Source organism: Taudactylus pleione, unplaced genomic scaffold (assembly GCF_031769625.1).
Source record: "Taudactylus pleione unplaced genomic scaffold, aTauple2 ptg000198l, whole genome shotgun sequence".
In the NCBI taxonomy this organism is placed as follows: domain Eukaryota; kingdom Metazoa; phylum Chordata; class Amphibia; order Anura; family Myobatrachidae; genus Taudactylus; species Taudactylus pleione.
Genome location: NW_028284600.1, coordinates 9,951,788 through 9,970,324, shown reverse-complemented (window position 1 = coordinate 9,970,324; position 18,537 = coordinate 9,951,788). Strand labels below are relative to the sequence as shown.

The 18,537-nt window shown below is 44.5% G+C and overlaps 1 protein-coding gene across 1 annotated transcript in view; it reads left to right on the top strand.

Moving 5' to 3' along the window:
• Nucleotides 1-18,537, top strand: part of LOC148518853 (alpha-2-macroglobulin-like) — a 229,079-nt gene that overhangs the window by 185,338 nt on the left and 25,204 nt on the right. Inside the window, exons 25-26 of the mRNA XM_088476974.1 lie at nt 1,299-1,380; nt 8,963-9,119. Of these exons, the coding sequence (XP_088333100.1) occupies nt 1,299-1,380; nt 8,963-9,119 (239 nt within the window). The remainder of the gene's footprint in view (nt 1-1,298; nt 1,381-8,962; nt 9,120-18,537) is intronic.

Below are 18,537 nucleotides of genomic sequence, written 5' to 3'. Positions count from 1 at the left end.
GCTAAGCTACATAGAATCTGGCCAGACCATGTTAATATTTGTTGGAGATATGTAGATGGAATTGGAGATATAATGCAAATTTTTGGGAGTTTACTGAATTAAGGTCCTTATGGGCAGAGAATGAAAGACTGATCTGTCATGTTTTGGAAATCAGAATAAATATAACTCCTCAAATTGCTCTTTTACACATCAATCCTCCAGATATAGATACACTGCATCTGGAAAGTATTCACAACGTTTCACTGTTTCCACAAAAGTCCAGGAATGATGATGTTTGCCCATGCAAGATGACGTTTTGCCTCTTTCTGAGTCCCGTTTTTTGGAGGGAAAAATCCGAACTCGGTGTGCAAATTCGAACCTAACCGAGCCTGCACATCCCTAATAAATATATATATATATATATATATATATACTGTACACAGGGCTGTATTCAATTAGCCGTGATAAGTCGCGAGCGACATAATTTTGCCATGCGAAAAGTTTCCTCCATATTCAATTCCAAATACTTTTCGTCGGTGCGGTAACTCAATGCAATGGGACCTGCGAAAAAGTTTTGCCTATGAATAGGTGTCGAAAAAAGTGCAGAATTGGGGTTTTGGGGTGCAAAGCTACGGGAACCCCCCTGCACCCTTGGGACAGTCCCCCAAAGGTAAACTGCAGTAAAAAAAACTTTTAAAAAGTATTTAGATCACCCCAAAAAAGTCCAAAGTTGGGGAGCAAACTTAAAAAGTAGCGAAATAGACTCCAAGGGGGTGCCAAAGTGTGCCCCAGGTGGATTTAAGTTTACAAGTGTTTGCGGCCGGTGGATTTTTAATGTGTTTTAAAACTACACTTTAGCGACTTAAAAATATGCTAGCACCCATTTTCAGATACCCCAAATATGCTGGGACTACTTATTTTGAGGCTAAAAATCTGCAAATGCTATTCTTCACCACTTCTGCAAAGACGCGAAATAGCAGCTATTGAGAGCATTTAAGTACCCCAAATACCTTCAGCAGGGCTATTCGGGGGTATCTAGAGTGATCCCCAATGTCAGACCATCTTTTGGGGGGTGTCAGGCTGATTTCCCCAATTCTGACAGCACTTTTTGCATGTTACAGTTTCTCCGGCTCCTGTTTTTACTGACTTCTAATTGAATATGGTGAAAAGCGGGCACGCGCACAATACTTTTCCACATTGAAAACCAGCTAAATCGGCAAAAAGACCATCACACCAATTAATTTAAAAAAACATATAAATTATATATATATATGGATTTCTTCTTTTAAAATTTCTATTGTTTTAATGATTCTTCTCAGGGTATCAGCGGCAGTTGACATACAAGCGAGATGACGGCTCCTACAGTGCATTTGGGAATATGGACTCTCAGGGAAACACCTGGTCAGTGACTTTGTCTGAAGTATAATTTTTGATTCATGAATGAAACTGGGATAAATGTGGTTAAATTATAATTACACCATTGTCACAGTATAAAACAATGTTCTCACGCAATAAGATGTTGACTACATACTGTATTACAAGCAAGTAAAAACTATAATCCTCTATACTCACTTTTTGCATTCTATAAAAGAAGAAATCGGGGGAGTGGGTGTAGACTGCACACCTCAAATGTACTTAATATACACAAGAGACAGAGGGGGGCTACACTGCAAATCCTAATTTTAGAGATGCTACCTTGCTGAGACTTATAATGCCATGCAGAAAAAAAATGCATGTGCATGCTTTAAGCACTAAGAATACTGATAATTAAAACAATTATAATATTATGGGCCTCATTCAGACCCACTCGCAAGCGGCTGTCCGCTCGCAAGTGGGTCGATGGTGTGCACTGCGCATGCGCACGACGGAGGGAGCTCCGTCGTGCACATGCGTGAGACGCGATGAGCGAAGGACTTTCCTTCGCTCGTTGTGTCTGATCAAAGGGGGCGTGCTGTCGATGTTGAATGACAGCACGCCCCCTTTGTTGGGCGTGCCGGGGGCGTGCCTGCCAGACGGAGGCGTTCCCAAGGGAACGCCTACCGTCAGAAGCCGGCCCCACTGACATCACTAGTGATGTCAGTGGGAATGATTTTGGCTCTGATAGAGCCAAATTCACTCCTGGCCTTGCGGTTGAGAAACTCAACCGCAGGCTTCTGCTCGCACTGGCGATGGTCGCGATGGTCAAGACCATCGCGACCATCATCCTGCACGCTCGTATAGGCTGTGGGTGGTGACCCACAGCTATACGAGCGTCCAGGAAGACGCTCCATATTTATGGAGGTGGGCCCTGATTCAGAGCGAGCGCTCTGGTCAGATTGTCCGGCTCTGAATCAGGGCCTATATGTTAAAGAACACAGGACACTTTTATTATTATTATTATTATTATTATTATTATTATTATTATTATTATTATTATCCTTTATTTATATGGCACCACAAGGGTTCTGCAGTGCCTTAAAAAAATACAAAAACAAATGAGCAAACAAGATAACAGCAACTTACAGTACAAAATAATGCAGGACAAGGACATGGTTTATAAACATTGCTGCAATCGCGATCATAACACTCAAATAAGCAGCAGGGCATCAGCAACCAAGTGTTAGGGGCCCTTGTGGGATTTTAGGAGTAGACAATCGTATGAGCAAGGGAAGGAGAATCGCATGTGGGAAGAGGGCCCTGCTCATGAGAGCTTACATTATAAAGGGGAAGGGCAGACAGACAGGGGTGACACAGATGGGGTAGGCAGTGAGGAAGGAGCATGGGGCAGCAGGTTAGCAGGAGAGCTAGAAGGCTTTGATGAAATAGTGGCTCTTGAGAGCCCGTTTGAATATTTGTGAAGAGTTTGATAGGGAGAGGGGATGTAATCGGGAAGCCGGCTGACGTTATACCGACAGCTGGCTTCTCGACTGTCATATCCCGGCGAGGGTGAAATGCCCGGCGTGTAGATGTAGACGCCGCTCATTTTACCGACACCGGGAGACCGGCGCCCGGCATCCCGATCGAAGGGATGCCGGGCGCTGCGAGCAGACAGCCGCGTGGGGGGGGGGGGGTTAGGTTTAGGGCTCCCGGGGGGGACTTAGGTTTAGGCAGCAGGGAAGGGGGGTTAGGTTTAGGCACTTAGAGGGGGGATTAGGGTTAGGCACTCGGGGGGGAGGTTAGGGTTAGGCACCCCTAAGGGAGGGTTAGGGTTAAGGGGGTAGGTTAGTTAATACTTACCTAGGGACGATCGGGATTTCCAGCGCTGTCGGGCTGCCACTGCCAGGATCTGTTCCATGCGGCCAGCGGTATTTCATACCGATTCCGAGGGAGAGAGTTCCAGAGGTATTTTATTATACTTTAAAATGTACTAACTATTAAAATAGAGATTGCTATTTGAATATACTAAAAAAAAACACAAAAATTCCCCAGCACACTGCAAAGCACCAGTAAATCAGATTCTCATTCTACATAATAATAGCAATGCAGAGATCTCAGAAAATACTTAAATCTATGACCCAAATTGGGTGCTAGTATCATGCTTGACAAGTTTGTGTAGTTTCGTGTCTATATTAGCCCCTTCCTTACAAGGGGATGCAGTCAGGAAACCGACGGTCGAAATGCAGACCGCCGGCTTCCCGACTGTCTAATCCCGGCAGGGGTCTAATGACAGGCATCGATATCCCGACGTCGGTCATTTTACCTACACCAGGAGCCCGACGTCTGGCATACCGATCGAAGGTAAGCCGGGCGCAGACAGCCATGGAGGGGGGGAATTAGGTTTTAGGGCTCCAAGGGTGACTTAGGGTTAGGCATCACCCCCATTAGGGTTAGGTTTAGGCTGTGGGGAAGGGGGGGTTAGGTTTAGGCTGCAGGGAAGGGGGGGTTAGGGTTAGTCACGTAGAGGGAGGTTAGGCACTAGGAAAGGAGGTTAGGGTTATGCACCCCTAAAGGAGGGTTAGGGTTAGGCGGGGGTTAGGTTAGTTAGTACTTACCTGTAAAGCGGTCAGGATTTTCACTGGTGCCGGGCTTTCGACATCGGGATTTGAACCACCGGACATAGGTCCATAGGTCCAAGCACCTGTGATGGTCCAATAAATTTATTGAGCAACTTTCAATTCCATTTATTACTTCCATATGCTGCAAAATTGCTTGACAAGTAAGTGCTTATTTGTAAAAGTCCTAGCAGTAATTGTGTTAAAAATTCTTTACCCATTTCTCTCTCCCCTCTTCCCAATTACCCTTCCTTCTCTCTCCCCCTTTCATTCTTGTTTTCCCCCTTCCATCTTCTTTCCCTCTCATCTCAATGATCCTTATATCTATCTTTCATGCAAATCTCTCTTCTCTCTCTCCCACTTCTACCCTTGTCACTCATTTTACCTCTAACCCTGTAATGAATGCTCTCTCAATGTACCATGTAAGCCCCATGCTTTCCCACATTTTTGCTCAGTGCTACATACACATGTTCTTATTTATACTAGTATCTCAATATTCTAAATTGTTCCTCTCGTGAGATATTACAATTTGTGACTTTAGGGTCTATTTACTAACCAGTGTTAGGAGACAGAGTGAAAAGTGATAAGAAAGTGATAAGGTGCCAGCCAATCAGCTCCTAACTGCCATCTCACAGGCTGTGTTTGAAAAATGACATTTGGGAGCTGATTGGCTGGCACCTTATCACTTTTCACTCTGTCTCCTAACACTGCTTAGTAAATAGACCCCTGAATGGTGCACTCAGGGGGTACTAGTAATTATCATTGTAATCAAATTCTTTAAACATAACCTTTAATTCAATAGGTATTAAAAGGATATTTTATCCACTGTTTATTAGAAAGGCAAAAATATTTTAAAATAGGTAGAAATAAAGTGAATTGAAATTCTGTCTGCTGTCTGTGTCAGTTATTTGTCTCTCACTGTATATCACCAGTTGTATTAGAAGATACAGTTTCTAATTAATCTTCCACTAGGATACAAATTTGTTATATTTGTATCCAAAGTTGTTACTATTATTAGTGTCGAAACAATTCTAACAATATACACCAACAATCTACTGCTTTCTATTTGGTATTTTCACCTTGATAGTGCTCTCATATCATATAGCCGATTGTTTATTTCTGCACATATCATTTCAATTATGCCATAATAAGAAGCAGTTAGGCAAATTTATTAGTTCATACGAAAACGATTTTTTCCCAGAGAGTGTAAATGTTCAATGGTTATGTAATTTATGTTCAATAAGTACAGTAAATTAGTTTGCCATAATTCATAAGTCTCTGAGGGGTCTATGTATTAATAATCACTCACTGCCGTGATTATTAACATTCCAACTCGCCGGGGGTATTTTCACTCTTAATAAAAATATTCCAGCTATGTACTACCGGAAACTCGCAGGGACAGCGTTTGCGGTAACCGATGTCCTCACAAGTTATATCCCTGGCATTTCGGAGAAGTCTTTCACAGAAGTGAAAGGCTTCCCCAGGTGAAGCTGACATTGCGCATGCGCACAGCGTCAGCTTCCGGAACTGGCCGGGGCCTGTGGGGGAGAGATTGAAAGATCTCTCCCCTGCCCCTGGAGCCCCCATAGACAAACAGTAGTTTACACCATCTGAAGATGAAGTAAACTACTGGTGCTAAACTCTGAAAGGCTTTGCTTTTTGGAGTTAGTACATAGGGGTAAGATCGTAGTCTCCATTAATAAGAATGGGGACTGCGATCTGCAGCACTAATCAGCACTTTGCAGGAGATTTCTGTGATTATATCCAGCATTGTGCTTTTATTACAAAACTTCAATACATAAAATTATGCAGAAACTGCAGTTTCCGCATAATTTTATGTTAAAAAAAAAACGGCTTTATACATAGACCCCTTAGACTTATACATTTTTAGAAGTTTCCACTAAGTTGTAGCATGTTATCATTACTATTGTACATTCACCGAATAGTATGCTGGCTGTTGTTTACTCTGCTGCAAATCTGTGTAATATTATTTACACTCTGATTTACATTCCCTCGTTTGTACTTTTAACAGTTAGTATAGTCCGACACTGAATGTAGTTTTATTCTGCTGCCGGTAATTATTATTAGATCTTTGCTGCAGCTACAATATTGTATGCTAAGCAAGTGTACATTTGTTATGTTAATGTGACTGCTTGTTAATTCTTTGGTCAAGCTTCTGTTTGGTTCCTTATGAGACCAGGGTGCGTTTATTGTTAGTGAAGAGCTCACGTTTTGTGTCCGTGTATTGGCATATTGGAGATTTCAGCCTATTTTAATTCAGTGTGTCATCTATGGTTTGCTTTGACCCTGTCGGTAATCCTTTTATCACTAAATAAGCAAGCAATACTTCTAACAGCTTTTTCAGCAGTCTGTGTATGTGAAAGTGTATCCACTATGGCTTACAAAATTGCTCGTAACATCCCCTGTTAACAGATAGTGCAGACGCTTATTTCTCCACAGTCCTAAACATTGTTCAGTTATATTCTGCAAATAGAGGACAGCTCACTACAAATTATGGGGTCTATTTACTAAGCAGTGTTAGGAGACAGAGTGAAAAGTGATAAGAAAGTGATAAGGTGCCAGCCAATCAGCTCCCAACTCATTTTCAAACACAGCCTGTGAGATGGCAGTTGGGAGCTGATTGGCTGGCACCTTATCACTTTCTTATCACTTTTCACTCTGTCTCCTAATACTGCATAGTAAATAGACCCCTATGTCATTCACATTTGATGATCATATATTCTCATGTACATATATTAGGGGATGTAGTCGGGAAGCCAACGGTCTAAATGCCGACCGCCGGCTTCCTGACTCTCTAATCCCGGCAAAGTACTAATGACAGGCGTCGAAATCCCAATGCCTGTCATTAGATCTACGCCGGGAGCCCGACGCCCGGCATACTGATAGAAGGTAAGCCGGGCACTGGGCGCGGACAACCGTGGGTGGGGGAAGGTTTGGTTTTAGGGCTCCCGGGGGGACATAGCCTATCCCTCCCGGGGGGAGGGGGCTTGCCCTAAGGGAAGGGGGGTTAGGGTGAGGCACCCCCAGGGGGAGGTTAGGGTTAGGCACCCCCCGGGAGACTTAGGGTTAGGCTGCAGGGAAGAGGGGATTAGATTTAGGCACTTAGAGGGTGTTTTGGGTTAGGCACTTGGGGGGGTGGTTATGGTTTGGCACCCCTAATGGAGGGTTAGGGGATAAAAATAGGTTAGTTAGTGCTTACCTTTGTAGCTTCGGGATCTTCACCTCTGCCGGGCTTCTGCTGTCGGGATTTGAACCTCCGGCCACGTGGCCAGCGGTAATACATACTACACCCTATATTGTACACCACACATTTTAAAACAGCGGACAATGCCAATGTGCATTTCGCCAGTGTTTGGCTTTATCTTTTGCCTTGATTAAGCCAAACACCAGCTGAGCCAGTAGAGGGGTAGTCAGATCAGCACTCAATGTACCTGTACACAAAGATAGGCAAGAATACAGGGTCAGAGTCTTTGAAATGGACAGGTAGACAAGAAGCACTGGCGGCAAGGATAGTGGAGAGGAACATAAGAGAGGAGGGCCATGTCTGTGAGAGCTTACATGCAGTGACATCACTATAGGTGACACCTTGTGTGACATGGAGATTGCAGAGGGAGTGTGCATATGAAAGGGGGCATGACCTTGTCCCCATGAAGCCATGCTCCCTGATGTGTGCCATTCTGGGGGGATGACCGCATGTCATGCGCAGTGTTCTCAGCACACTGGGGGTTTGTCTTGTGCTCCGGCAGCAGCCACTTCTCTGGATCACTGCACAGTGTGGCTGCTCAATGACAACGTCGAAGGGGGTGACAACAAAATAGCAGAGCAGCTCTGATAACATGCCTTGGATGGTGTCACCAGTGCTGCTGGCACCCCCCACACCCCCTTAGTGCCACCACAGCTTACATGCTAAGGTTTAAGAAGACCAGTTTGAGGGTGAAATAGGAAGTTACAAAAGACAGGGAGGAAAAAAAAGTGATGATTTAGGAGGATGATAGGCTTTGATGCAAACGTGAGTTTTGAACGAATGTTTGAAGCTTACAAGATGGGAGAAAGTATTTTTTGGCGATGGAGTAAGTTTCAATAGAGAAGTATATATTGTGGCTCTTTCCTTCTGGTGCTCGATTCTTTCATATCTCGTTGATTATCAGAGAAGATCTTGTTTGACTTGTGAAAAAAAAAATATATTAATATTAAATTAACACAAATGTCATAGCTTACTCCCAAAAAGAAAACCTATCACTGGTGCATATAGACTAGGCTGGTAGTGGCAAAATTGGAGGAACTAAACTTTCATGTTATTAGATTTAGGCTATGCCAGCTAGGACTGATGGCACTGTGGGAGAACAACCCACATCATGGTAGGACTGAGAAAGACAAGTGTGTTTACATCCCAGGTTGGGTTGTGGAGACCAGTCAAGCTGTCTGACGAGTCAGTCTAAGGAGAACTGAGGCAGCCAAAGAACCCAGTGTGTCAAGCCAGGCCAGTTGTTGGCCAGGAGGTCATGTCAAGACTTGCCAGGCAGGAAGGACAACAAATTGCTGACTGTGCTTGTATGAAATTGTGGTTAGAAAGCCAGGTCAGGAAGCCGCATCTTAACCTGTGAGAGATAGGTTTATAAAGACTGAGACTGTGTTATGTTTGCACACTAGCTGCCCATTATAGAGAGGGGCCAAGAAGTGAGGTAGTGCCCTGAATGGGGACTAGGTCATTTATTATTTTGTTCCTGCATGCTGTCATTTATTTTCATTTTAATCTGCAAAGCTGTGTGGACCCTTATTATGCACCCAGACACTGCACCACTGATCCATCTACTGAGCTAAATTACCCGACAATTTATATACATAGATTTCTGATGAAAGAGAAACACTAACCATGATAACCATAATCACATACTGAGTCTCTTCAGATTGTCATTGTTTACTTTATTGATTTTGTGTTTTCTAAATATCCTACTGAAGTGTCCATGAACCTATATGTTATTTTTCCACAGGCTGACTGCATTTGTAGTGAAGTCCTTCAACAAAGCACGACCTTATATCTTCATAGATGAGAGACACCTAAACGACTCCTTCACCTGGCTGAAAAATAATCGTCAAGATAACGGCTGCTTCCGCAGTGTGGGAAAGCTTTTCAATAATGCAATGAAGGTGCATTCGATGTGACAATGGTGTTAGTATTTTTGCTAGAGACGTGCGCTGACTCCTGTGTTTTGCTTCTGGATCTGGATTCATCTTTGTTGTTTTGGTTTCGGTTTTGCAAATCACCCTGTAGTGTTTTGGGGTCAGATCAGTTTTAGTTCCGTAGTTTCGGTTTTGGATTCCTCAAAAAACAGCCCAAATCATTTAATTTTGATCTGTTTATGTGCAGTCCAAAACCCGAGTTCAGGTTTTAAAACCAATTTCCAAGCAGTGATAGTGTATTATCTATTGCGCTTCCCCTTGTGTTGTAGTATGGTGTCTAGTGGTTAATAGATATTGAATAGTCAACCTCTAGTGGTGTGTGGATATATATTACCATAAATAGAATGAGGTACTATATGGATAGATCTCCAATGAGCGATATAGCAAATATTTAATGGGTTACAAAACATAGATGTAAGTCAGCTTTACAGTACCTACAATGGTATGCTGCGATGTGGTTATTGCAGCACAAACACTATAGATGGTTACATACAGTGGGATAGAGTATGTTGTAACAGATAGTGGTATGGAAGAGTTCAGACACTGATAAGAAGTGACAGGTGGCGTCCCAACCTGTATATGTCCTTCTTGGTGGCTTCCTGTTCATAAACAAGTCTTTTGCAGTGGATGCTGGCACTTGGTGATGTGGGTTAAACGTGCAGAGTACCTGGTATGTGGGGACTTCTGTTTGCTGTCCGTTTGGAGTACTTCGGGCTTCTTGCCAGGGACGCAGCACACGGCTCACCTGGTCCTGCTGGTCCGCTGGGCGTCTACCTCAAGCGTTGGTCCGTGGTCGGTACAGCAGGATTGGCGGTGTTCCCAGCAGGGGTAAGCCGCGCGGTGGCTGCACCTTCCTCTCCTCGGAGTTGGCAACTGTCAGGTGGTCTCCTCATGGTTGCAGCGCTGTGTGTCCGGCTTCTCTGGCTTCCGGATACAGCGCGCTCTAGTGGCATGTGCGGTCACGTGATCAGTGGACGGAGGGTAACCCTACAGTGTTTTGGCACAAGTATTCAGTGTGTGGTACCAACGCATTTCAGCCCTTAGGCCTTCCTCTGGGGATGTAGTATCCTGACAGGTGGTCTCTCCTTTCTTTTATAGGAGCATGTTGTTTTTCATTGGTTTCTGGTTTTCTGCTGAAGGTGTAGTTATTCATGTCTGTTCTAAGTGCTGCATACCCCGACCAATAAACGCCAGTGCGCAGGAATACCAAACTTTTGTTTACAATTTCCAAGCAGACAGCGAAACTGAGTCAGAACTAAGGGCCTGATTCAGACCCACTCGCGAGCGGCTGTCCGCTCGCAAGTGGGTCGATGGTGTGCACTGCGCATGCGCACGACGGCGGGAGCTCCGTCGTGCGCATGCGCCAGACGCGACGTGCGAAGGACTTTCCTTCGCTCGTTGTGTCTGATCAAAGGGGGCGTGCTGTCTATGTTGATTGACAGCACGCCCCCTTTGGTGGGCGTGCCAGGGGCGTGCCTCCCAGACGGGGGCGTTCCCAAGGGAACGCCTACCGTCAGAAGCCAGCCCACTGACATCACTAGTGCTGTCAGTGGGAGTGATTTTGGCTCTGATAGAGCCAAAATCACTTCGGGCCTTGCGGTTGAGAAACTCAACCGCAGGCTCCGGCTCACAGTGGTGATGGTCGCGATGGTTAAGACCATCGCGGCAATCAACCTGCACGCTCGTATAGGCTGTGGGTGGTGACCCACAGCTATACGAGCGTCCAGGAGGACGTTCCATAATTATGGAGGACGGCCCTCATTCAGAGCGTGCGCTCTGCTCAGAGCGTCCGGCTCTGAATGAGGGCCTAAGTTCGATCGGAACGCCATATTGGTGCAAACGTGGACTTGGATTGACTCGGAACTCCTAAATTCAGTTTTTGATGGTTTTCTGGAAACTGGACCCACACATCTCTAATTTTTACTACACAGTTTTAATAGATGTTAAAACACTGGATAAAAAACTCCCTGCTTTGTAAAGAAAACATCCTGAAATGTTAGAAAGAAAAAGACACAAGATATTGGGATGAATATAAATGATTATTGAGAGTAATGTTTGTTCCTGAAGCAAATAAAATATTTTCTTAATTTCTAAGTATACCAAACAAAAGCAAAAACGTGAAACAAAAAATACATAGTTTATACTTTGCTTCTTATACCTCAACTACAATTTAATTTCCGTACATCTCTACCCCTACTAGCCACAAATGTCATTGCAACAGCCATTGGGTTGTTTGGTTTTCTTGTTTCATGGACACCATAGGCCAAATGTAATAGTTGGCAAATTGCATGAGCTGTCAAGATTCTGTAAATATAGTTATTAGATTTAAAACATCAATTAGTTAATGTAAAACCAGGTTGCTGCTTTAAATCTAATAACTATCATGCCGGAACCACACCATCTCCCCAAATCATGGGCTATTACATTTGGCACTATGTTATACATTCCATTACTTATACAGTATAGTAGTAGATGTGGAATTAAATAACAGATATATTAATCAAATTATATATGTTGATTGAGTAAAAGGGTGAGATGATCACATTTATAATGCCATCTTTAATGGACATCTTTGCCTAATTCCCTGCTTGAATATCCACCATTCCAATACATCTTCTGGAACAGCTCCATGATACTGTGCTGTTCCGGCCATGTCTTTACTTCCTGGTTAATGAATCAGGTGAAGTAATGTGCGGACATCAAGCGGTGCATGCGGTAGTGGCCACTCTCAAAGAAGAATCCTATCTGAAGATAAAGTCATATCCCTCATTTGGTCCTGACTCCATTTACCTCCTCCCTTGACCCTATCTCCTCCTGCCTCCTCCGCTACCTCTCTCCTGTTGCCTGTGCCATTTTGCCCATAGCTTCAATCTATCTCTCTAAGCAGACAATGTCCTCTCATTCAAGCATGCCTTTGTCTACCCCATTTTTAAAGAACCCACCCTTGAGCCTGAAACTCTAACTACGGCCAATCTCTCTCCTCTCATTTGCCTCCAAACTACTTCTGTATACAACTGCCAAATATTTCCTGCTTAACCCATTTCAGTCTGGCTTTCATCCTCTCCACTCCACAGACACTTCCTTCGCTAAAGTCAGCAATGACCTCCTTGCTGCCAAATCCAAGGGCCCCTACTCTCTGCTCATTCTCCTTGACTTCTCTGTCACTGCTTTTGACACTGTGGACCACCCTCTCCTCCTGCAAATACTTCACTACCTCTGTCTATGTCATGTTGCACTCTTCTGGCTGTAATCCTACGTCTCTGATCATTCTTTCTCAGTCTCCTCTCATGACTCCATTTTCCTCTCATTTCTTCTACCAGAAAGTGTCAGCCAAGGGTCTGTTCTTGTACCTCTCCTATTTTCCCTCTATACATCCCCTTTATTATTATTATTATTATTAGCATTTATTTATATGGCGCCACAGGTGTTCCGCAGTGCCTTACAAAGTACAAAAACAAATTGTATACAAGTGACTTACAGAACAATACAATACAGGACATGGATAATATATATTGCTACATTAGTGACCATATCACCCAGATAAGCAACAGAGCATAAGCAACCAAGTGTTAGGTGCCCTAGTGGTGAGTAAGAAGTAAATGACACTATAGTAAGGAGAAGCACAAGAGGGTAGATGGCCCTGCTCGTGAGAGCTTACATTCTAAAAAGGTGGGGGAAGACAAACTGGGTTGACACAGATGGGGTAGATGGGGACGAATGAGCATGTAGCAAGGAGTTAGAATTATAGCTGGAAGGCTTTGATGAAGTAGTGGGTCTTGAGAGCCCGTTTGAAGGATTGCAAACAGGTGGAGAGTCTGATGCGGAGTGGGAGAGAGTTCCAGAGGTGGGGAGCAGTGCGGGCAAAATCTTGGAGGCGGGAGTGGGAGGAAGTAATCAGCTGGCATGAAAGGCGGTGTGCATTAGTTGAGCGAAGAGGGCGGAGAGGAGCGTGAAGGGAGATGAGATCAGAGATGTATATGGGAGAAGATTGGGTGAGGGCTTTGTGAGCGAGCGTGAGAACCTTAAATTGGACTCTGAAAGGGAAGGGGAGCCAGTGTAGGGCTTGTAGGAGAGGGGAGGCAGATACAGAATGTTTGGAGAGGAAGATAAGCCATGCAGCAGCATTGAGGACAGACTGGAGAGGAGAGAGATGGGATTTGGGGAGGCCAGATAGGAGGAGGTTACAATAGTCCAATCTGGAGATGACCAGTGAGTGTAGGAGGGTTTTAGTAGCATCCTGGGTGAGATGGGGTCTGATCTTAGAAATATTTTTGAGATGGAAACGACAGGACTGTGAAAGGTTCTGGATATGTGGTTTGAAGGAGAGGGATGAGTCCAGGATAACTCCAAGACAGCGCACCTTGGGACTAGATGAGATAGTTATTCCATCAATTGATAAAGAAATAGTGGGAAGTGAGGTGATGTGGGAGGGTGGGAAGATGATTAGCTCTGTCTTAGACATATTAAGTTTAAGAAATCGCTGGGACATCCAGGAAGAGACAGCAGAGAGACAGTTGGAGATACGAGTCAGAAGAGAGGGGGAGAGATCAGGGGAGGAAAGGTAGATTTGAGTATCATCAGCATAGAGATGATAATGGAGGTCAAAAGAGCTGATGAGTTCACCTAGAGAGGAAGTATAGAGGGAGAATAGGAGAGGACCAAGAACAGAACCTTGGGAAACACCTACTGTAAGAGGCTGTGGAGGGGAAGAGGAGTCGTGAGAGGAAACTGAAAAAGATCGGTCAGAGAGGTAGGATGACAGCCAGGAGAGGGCAGTTTCACGTAGACCAAGGGAGTGAAGGATATTCAGCAGGAGAGGGTGGTCCACAGTGTCAAAAGCAGCAGAGAGATCAAGGAGAATGAGAAGAGAGTAGTGGCCTTGGGATTTGGCAGCAAGGAGGTCATTGCTGACTTTTGTGAGGGCAGTTTCAGTGGAGTGGAGAGAACGGAAGCCAGACTGAAAAGGGTCAAGGAGGGAGTGGGAGGAAAGAAAAGTGGTAAGGCGGTTGTAGACAATCCGCTCAAGGAGTTTGGAGGCAAAGGGGAGGAGAGAGATGGGACGGTAGTTAGAAAGAAGGTTAGGATCAAGGGTAGGTTTTTTAAGAATGGGGGAGACAAGGGCATGTTTGAATGCAGAAGGAACAGTGCCTGATGAGAGGGAGAGGTTAATGAGGTGGGCAAGATGGGAGCAGGCTGAGAGAGAGATGAAGCGGAGGAGGCGGGAGGGGATGGGATCAAGGGGGGAGGTGGAAGGGGGGGAGGACCGGATGAGGGCCATGACTTCCTCTCCAGATACAGGGGAGAAGGATGTTAGAGTTGGTAAAGTTGATGGGGAGGGGTGACTAGGGAAAGGAGGAGGTGGAAAGCTGGGGGACTGATTGGATATGATGTCCTGACGTATGGAATAGATTTTAGATGTAAAATAGGTAGCAAAGTCAAGGGCAGTGAGCAAGGAGGGGAGACGAGGAGGGGGTGGGCGAAGGAGGGATTTGAAAGTAGTGAAGAGACGCTGGGGATTAGAGGACTGAGAGGAGATGAGGTTCTTAAAGTATGACTGTTTAGAGAGGGAGAGCGCAGCACTATAGGATGAGAGCATAAATTTGAAATGGAGAAAATCTGCCGCTCATCCACTCTTTTGGCCTCCAATATCATCCTTATGCTGATCTACCTCCCCTCCTTTGACCTCGCCTTGTCTTTTCTCACTCTTCTCTCCAACTGTTTCTCTGCTATTTCTTCCCGAATGTACCAGCATACATCATCTGCCTCCCCTCTCCTACAAGCCCTACACTTGTTCCCTTTCAGAATGTTGGAAATGATGTGTGCAGGTACAATATTGATATTGCATCAGATGAAGTACAGCCATACTTACTGTTACATGTACACTGTTGATGTAGTGGAACATGGTTTCATATAGCTCACCAGATGGTGAGTGTATGCTGCAAAAGGGCAGCAGTGCGGGATACTACAACAGCTTTCTAGCAGGTATTAACCAGGTATAAAGGAGGTAAGTAGGAGACATACATCTCCCACCATGTCACTCTACACAGCAAAGACAAGATGGCATCTGCGCATGCTCAGTGGTGATTTTGGCAGCCATCTTGGAACAGGGCATGAAGCCTCACTGGAGGAAGTAGTGCACTCCTCTCTTAACAAAGAGCCCAATTCAAACTTCTTACACTAACTTACAAAGCCCTCATCAAATACTCTCCTATTTACATCTCTGACATACTGTATCTCCCTTAACACTAACTTCACTCCACAAATGAATGCTGCCTTTCCGCACAACTGATTACTTCTTCTCCCATCTCCAAGATTTAGCGTGTGCTGCTCCCTACCTCTGGAACTCTCACCCTCTCCCTATCAAACTCCCCAACTTTCTACAAAACTTCAAATGAGCTCTCAAGACCCAAAACTTTGTGAAAGCCTTCCAGCTCTCTTCCTAACCAACTGCTCCTTGCTCACTGCCTCCCCCTTTCTGTGTCACATCTGTCTGTCTGCCCCTCCCTTTTAGAATGTAAGGTCTCACAAGCAGGGCCCTCTTCCCTCATTTGCTTTTTCTTCCCTTACTTACACCATCATCTACTCCCTACTTACCTACAATGACAACAGGTACTGCCGTCCTGCTGCTTATTTGAGTATTATTACCACTGATGCAGCAATACTAATAACCATGTCCATGTCCTGCAATATTCTGTACTGTAAAGTCACTAATTATTATTACTACTTAATAATAATAATAATAATAAGGATTATAATAATAATAATATTATTATTATTATTATTATTATTATTATTAAGTAGTAATAATAATTAGAGATATATGGGTCTGGTTTCCAGAAAAGGGTAAACAACTGCATTTAGGGTTTGTGAATCAAAAAGAGGGCCTGATTCAGAGCCGCTCGTAAGCGCCCGCTCGTTCGTTCCAAGCGATGTTTGCCCAACTGCGCATGCGTACGGATCGTAATACGCATGCGCGAACCAGTCACTGCAGACGAAAATCATTTGTTCGCTAAATAGCGAATGCCTGCTATTTTGAGTGACAGGAGGAGGCATATGTGGGTGGTAACAGGGGAAGGTGCTTGAAAACGGGGAGTGGAGATCAGAACACAGGCGTGCCTAAAGGTCAAAACGGGCGTTTTATAGGTGTGCATAATTAATACAGCAGCGTCATTGACCACGTCACTGGGTTATTTTATAGTCAGAACAGCTCGCAAGATTGTGGTAGGAAAAACCAACCACAAAAATAGCGAGCAGTTCATACGCTGGTCGATGTACTCGATTACTCTAATAAATAGCGGACATGACGTAGGATGCGAGCGGCCAGGGGGCGTAGTTATCCAAAAAACGACCGCAAGTTTTGTTTGCTCGTTCAGACATAGAGGCGTGAACAGACCGCAAAGAGCGAACGGTGCATTTGAATAGCCACCCCTTTTTTCGGAACGAACGACCGCAAATAGCGTCCGGCTCTGAATGAGGTCCAGAGTCCCATTTCAGATCACTTTTGGAGTTCCGAGTAGAACCAGGTCACGACTTGATTCCGAGGTCTGCTCGGAACATGGTTTTAAAAATCAAACTCAGGTTTTGGATTGCATGTAAACAGGTCAAAATTACATAATTTTTGGTGTTTTTTGAGGAATCCAAAAAAGAGTCTACCAAACTAAAACCAAATCCAAACCTAAAATACAAGTGGGTGATCAACCAAAATATGCAGAGGAATTTAGATCCAAAACCAAAACATGGGGGTCAATGCACAATAATAATAAGAGCATGTCGGAGCAACATAAAAATGATATGGGGTTTGCTGAGCCTGAGGGTTATAGTGGCTATCTCCTGGTATCTGGTACCATTTTAATATACAAGAGAAGTTTGACCACAGTTTTTACATTTACATCCCAACCAAAGAGAAAAAAGAAACATTACAGCCTTGAATGCACAATAGTTACAAAGAAAGACTTTTTATTGCATTGTTATAAAATTGGGATTGTCATTTTTGAATATCTACTGGTGTCCCAAAAAACATGGTACCCCATTTGGGGGCAGAAATTTCTAAAAGAGCCGCTGACTTTCTATTTATTTAAAAATTGTGTTTTGGCCATTGTTGCCAGCTGATGAGGCAACAATAAAACAGGGATTATTTCATACTTACCAACATTTTGGCAGTCCCATCCGGGAGGGTGCTGCCAAGTCGGTACAGCAGTGGGTGGCTTAAGTGAGTGGTGTGGGGGCACGCCGGCATTATCGCGGACCGCCCCCCGCTTTACAATGCTGGGATTACTAGCATTGTAATGCAGGAGGCGGGGGCTCTGAAGACGTGATTCAGTGCGATTCGCGTCATCGCCCCCTTTTGCTTGCTAAGTGCGGTCATGTTTTGGTCGGTGCGGGGGAGGCGACAGCAATTCAAGAAGACTTGCCTACTCTTGCAGCTCCCAGGAGAGTAGGCAAGTATGGATTAATTATTGGTTTGAAAGAAAGGATTGTCCCGTTCCCAACAAGGGTGCCCTCAAGTTTACCTGAAACAGTGTTAGGTCAATCAAGGTTCTCATAATCCTCCCCCTATATTTGGAATTTTTAATGCTTGTGATCTAGGGTCATGTGTGTGCACACACTGTGATATCAATGTCTACATTTATCAACTTTAATTGCAATTGTCTCTCTGTATGTTGTGTATATGAGCAAATTGAGATCAAATGATCTATGATATACCCAGTAGTGGATGGGCTCGGGATCCTGGTGGTCAAAATCCTGATGCCGGCATCCTGACAGGGTTAGGATACTGACACCTGCCGGTAGGTATCCAAACCCTCCACCTCTCCCTACCCTAACCTTCCCTCCCCATTGTCTGAAATAACCTCCCCCCTAGTGGCTAAAATTAACCTCCCCCTCCCCACACCCTAAATCTAACCCTCCCCCTTAGTACCTAACACCAGTACTTACCTTTGGGATCCTGGCGGTTGGGATGCCAGTGCCAGTATTATGACTAGTGAAGGGTTTCCGACATCGGCATTCTAACCTGCCATGGAGATATTGACCACATCCCAGTAGACCTATATAACAAATGTGTGTGTGTGTGTGTGTGTGTGTGTATATATATATATATATATATATATATATATATACACATTCTGTCTGCTATGTAGTGAAAAAACAGCTTTAGACCAGCTCATAAATATGCCTAGACTTTCACTAAGTAGACAGTGTGCCTAGACTTTCACAAAGGTACATGGTTTGTAAAGCAAGATGGCAGCATTGGTAGAGGAGCATGGGCTGCGGGCAGGAGATGGGAGAAGTGATGGAGATCCTTGCCAAGTACAATATGCATTGGATAAAGCCAAGTTTTAGAGGACTTTCTAGCCGTGCACAGAAGTGCAGTCATTTACACTCCACA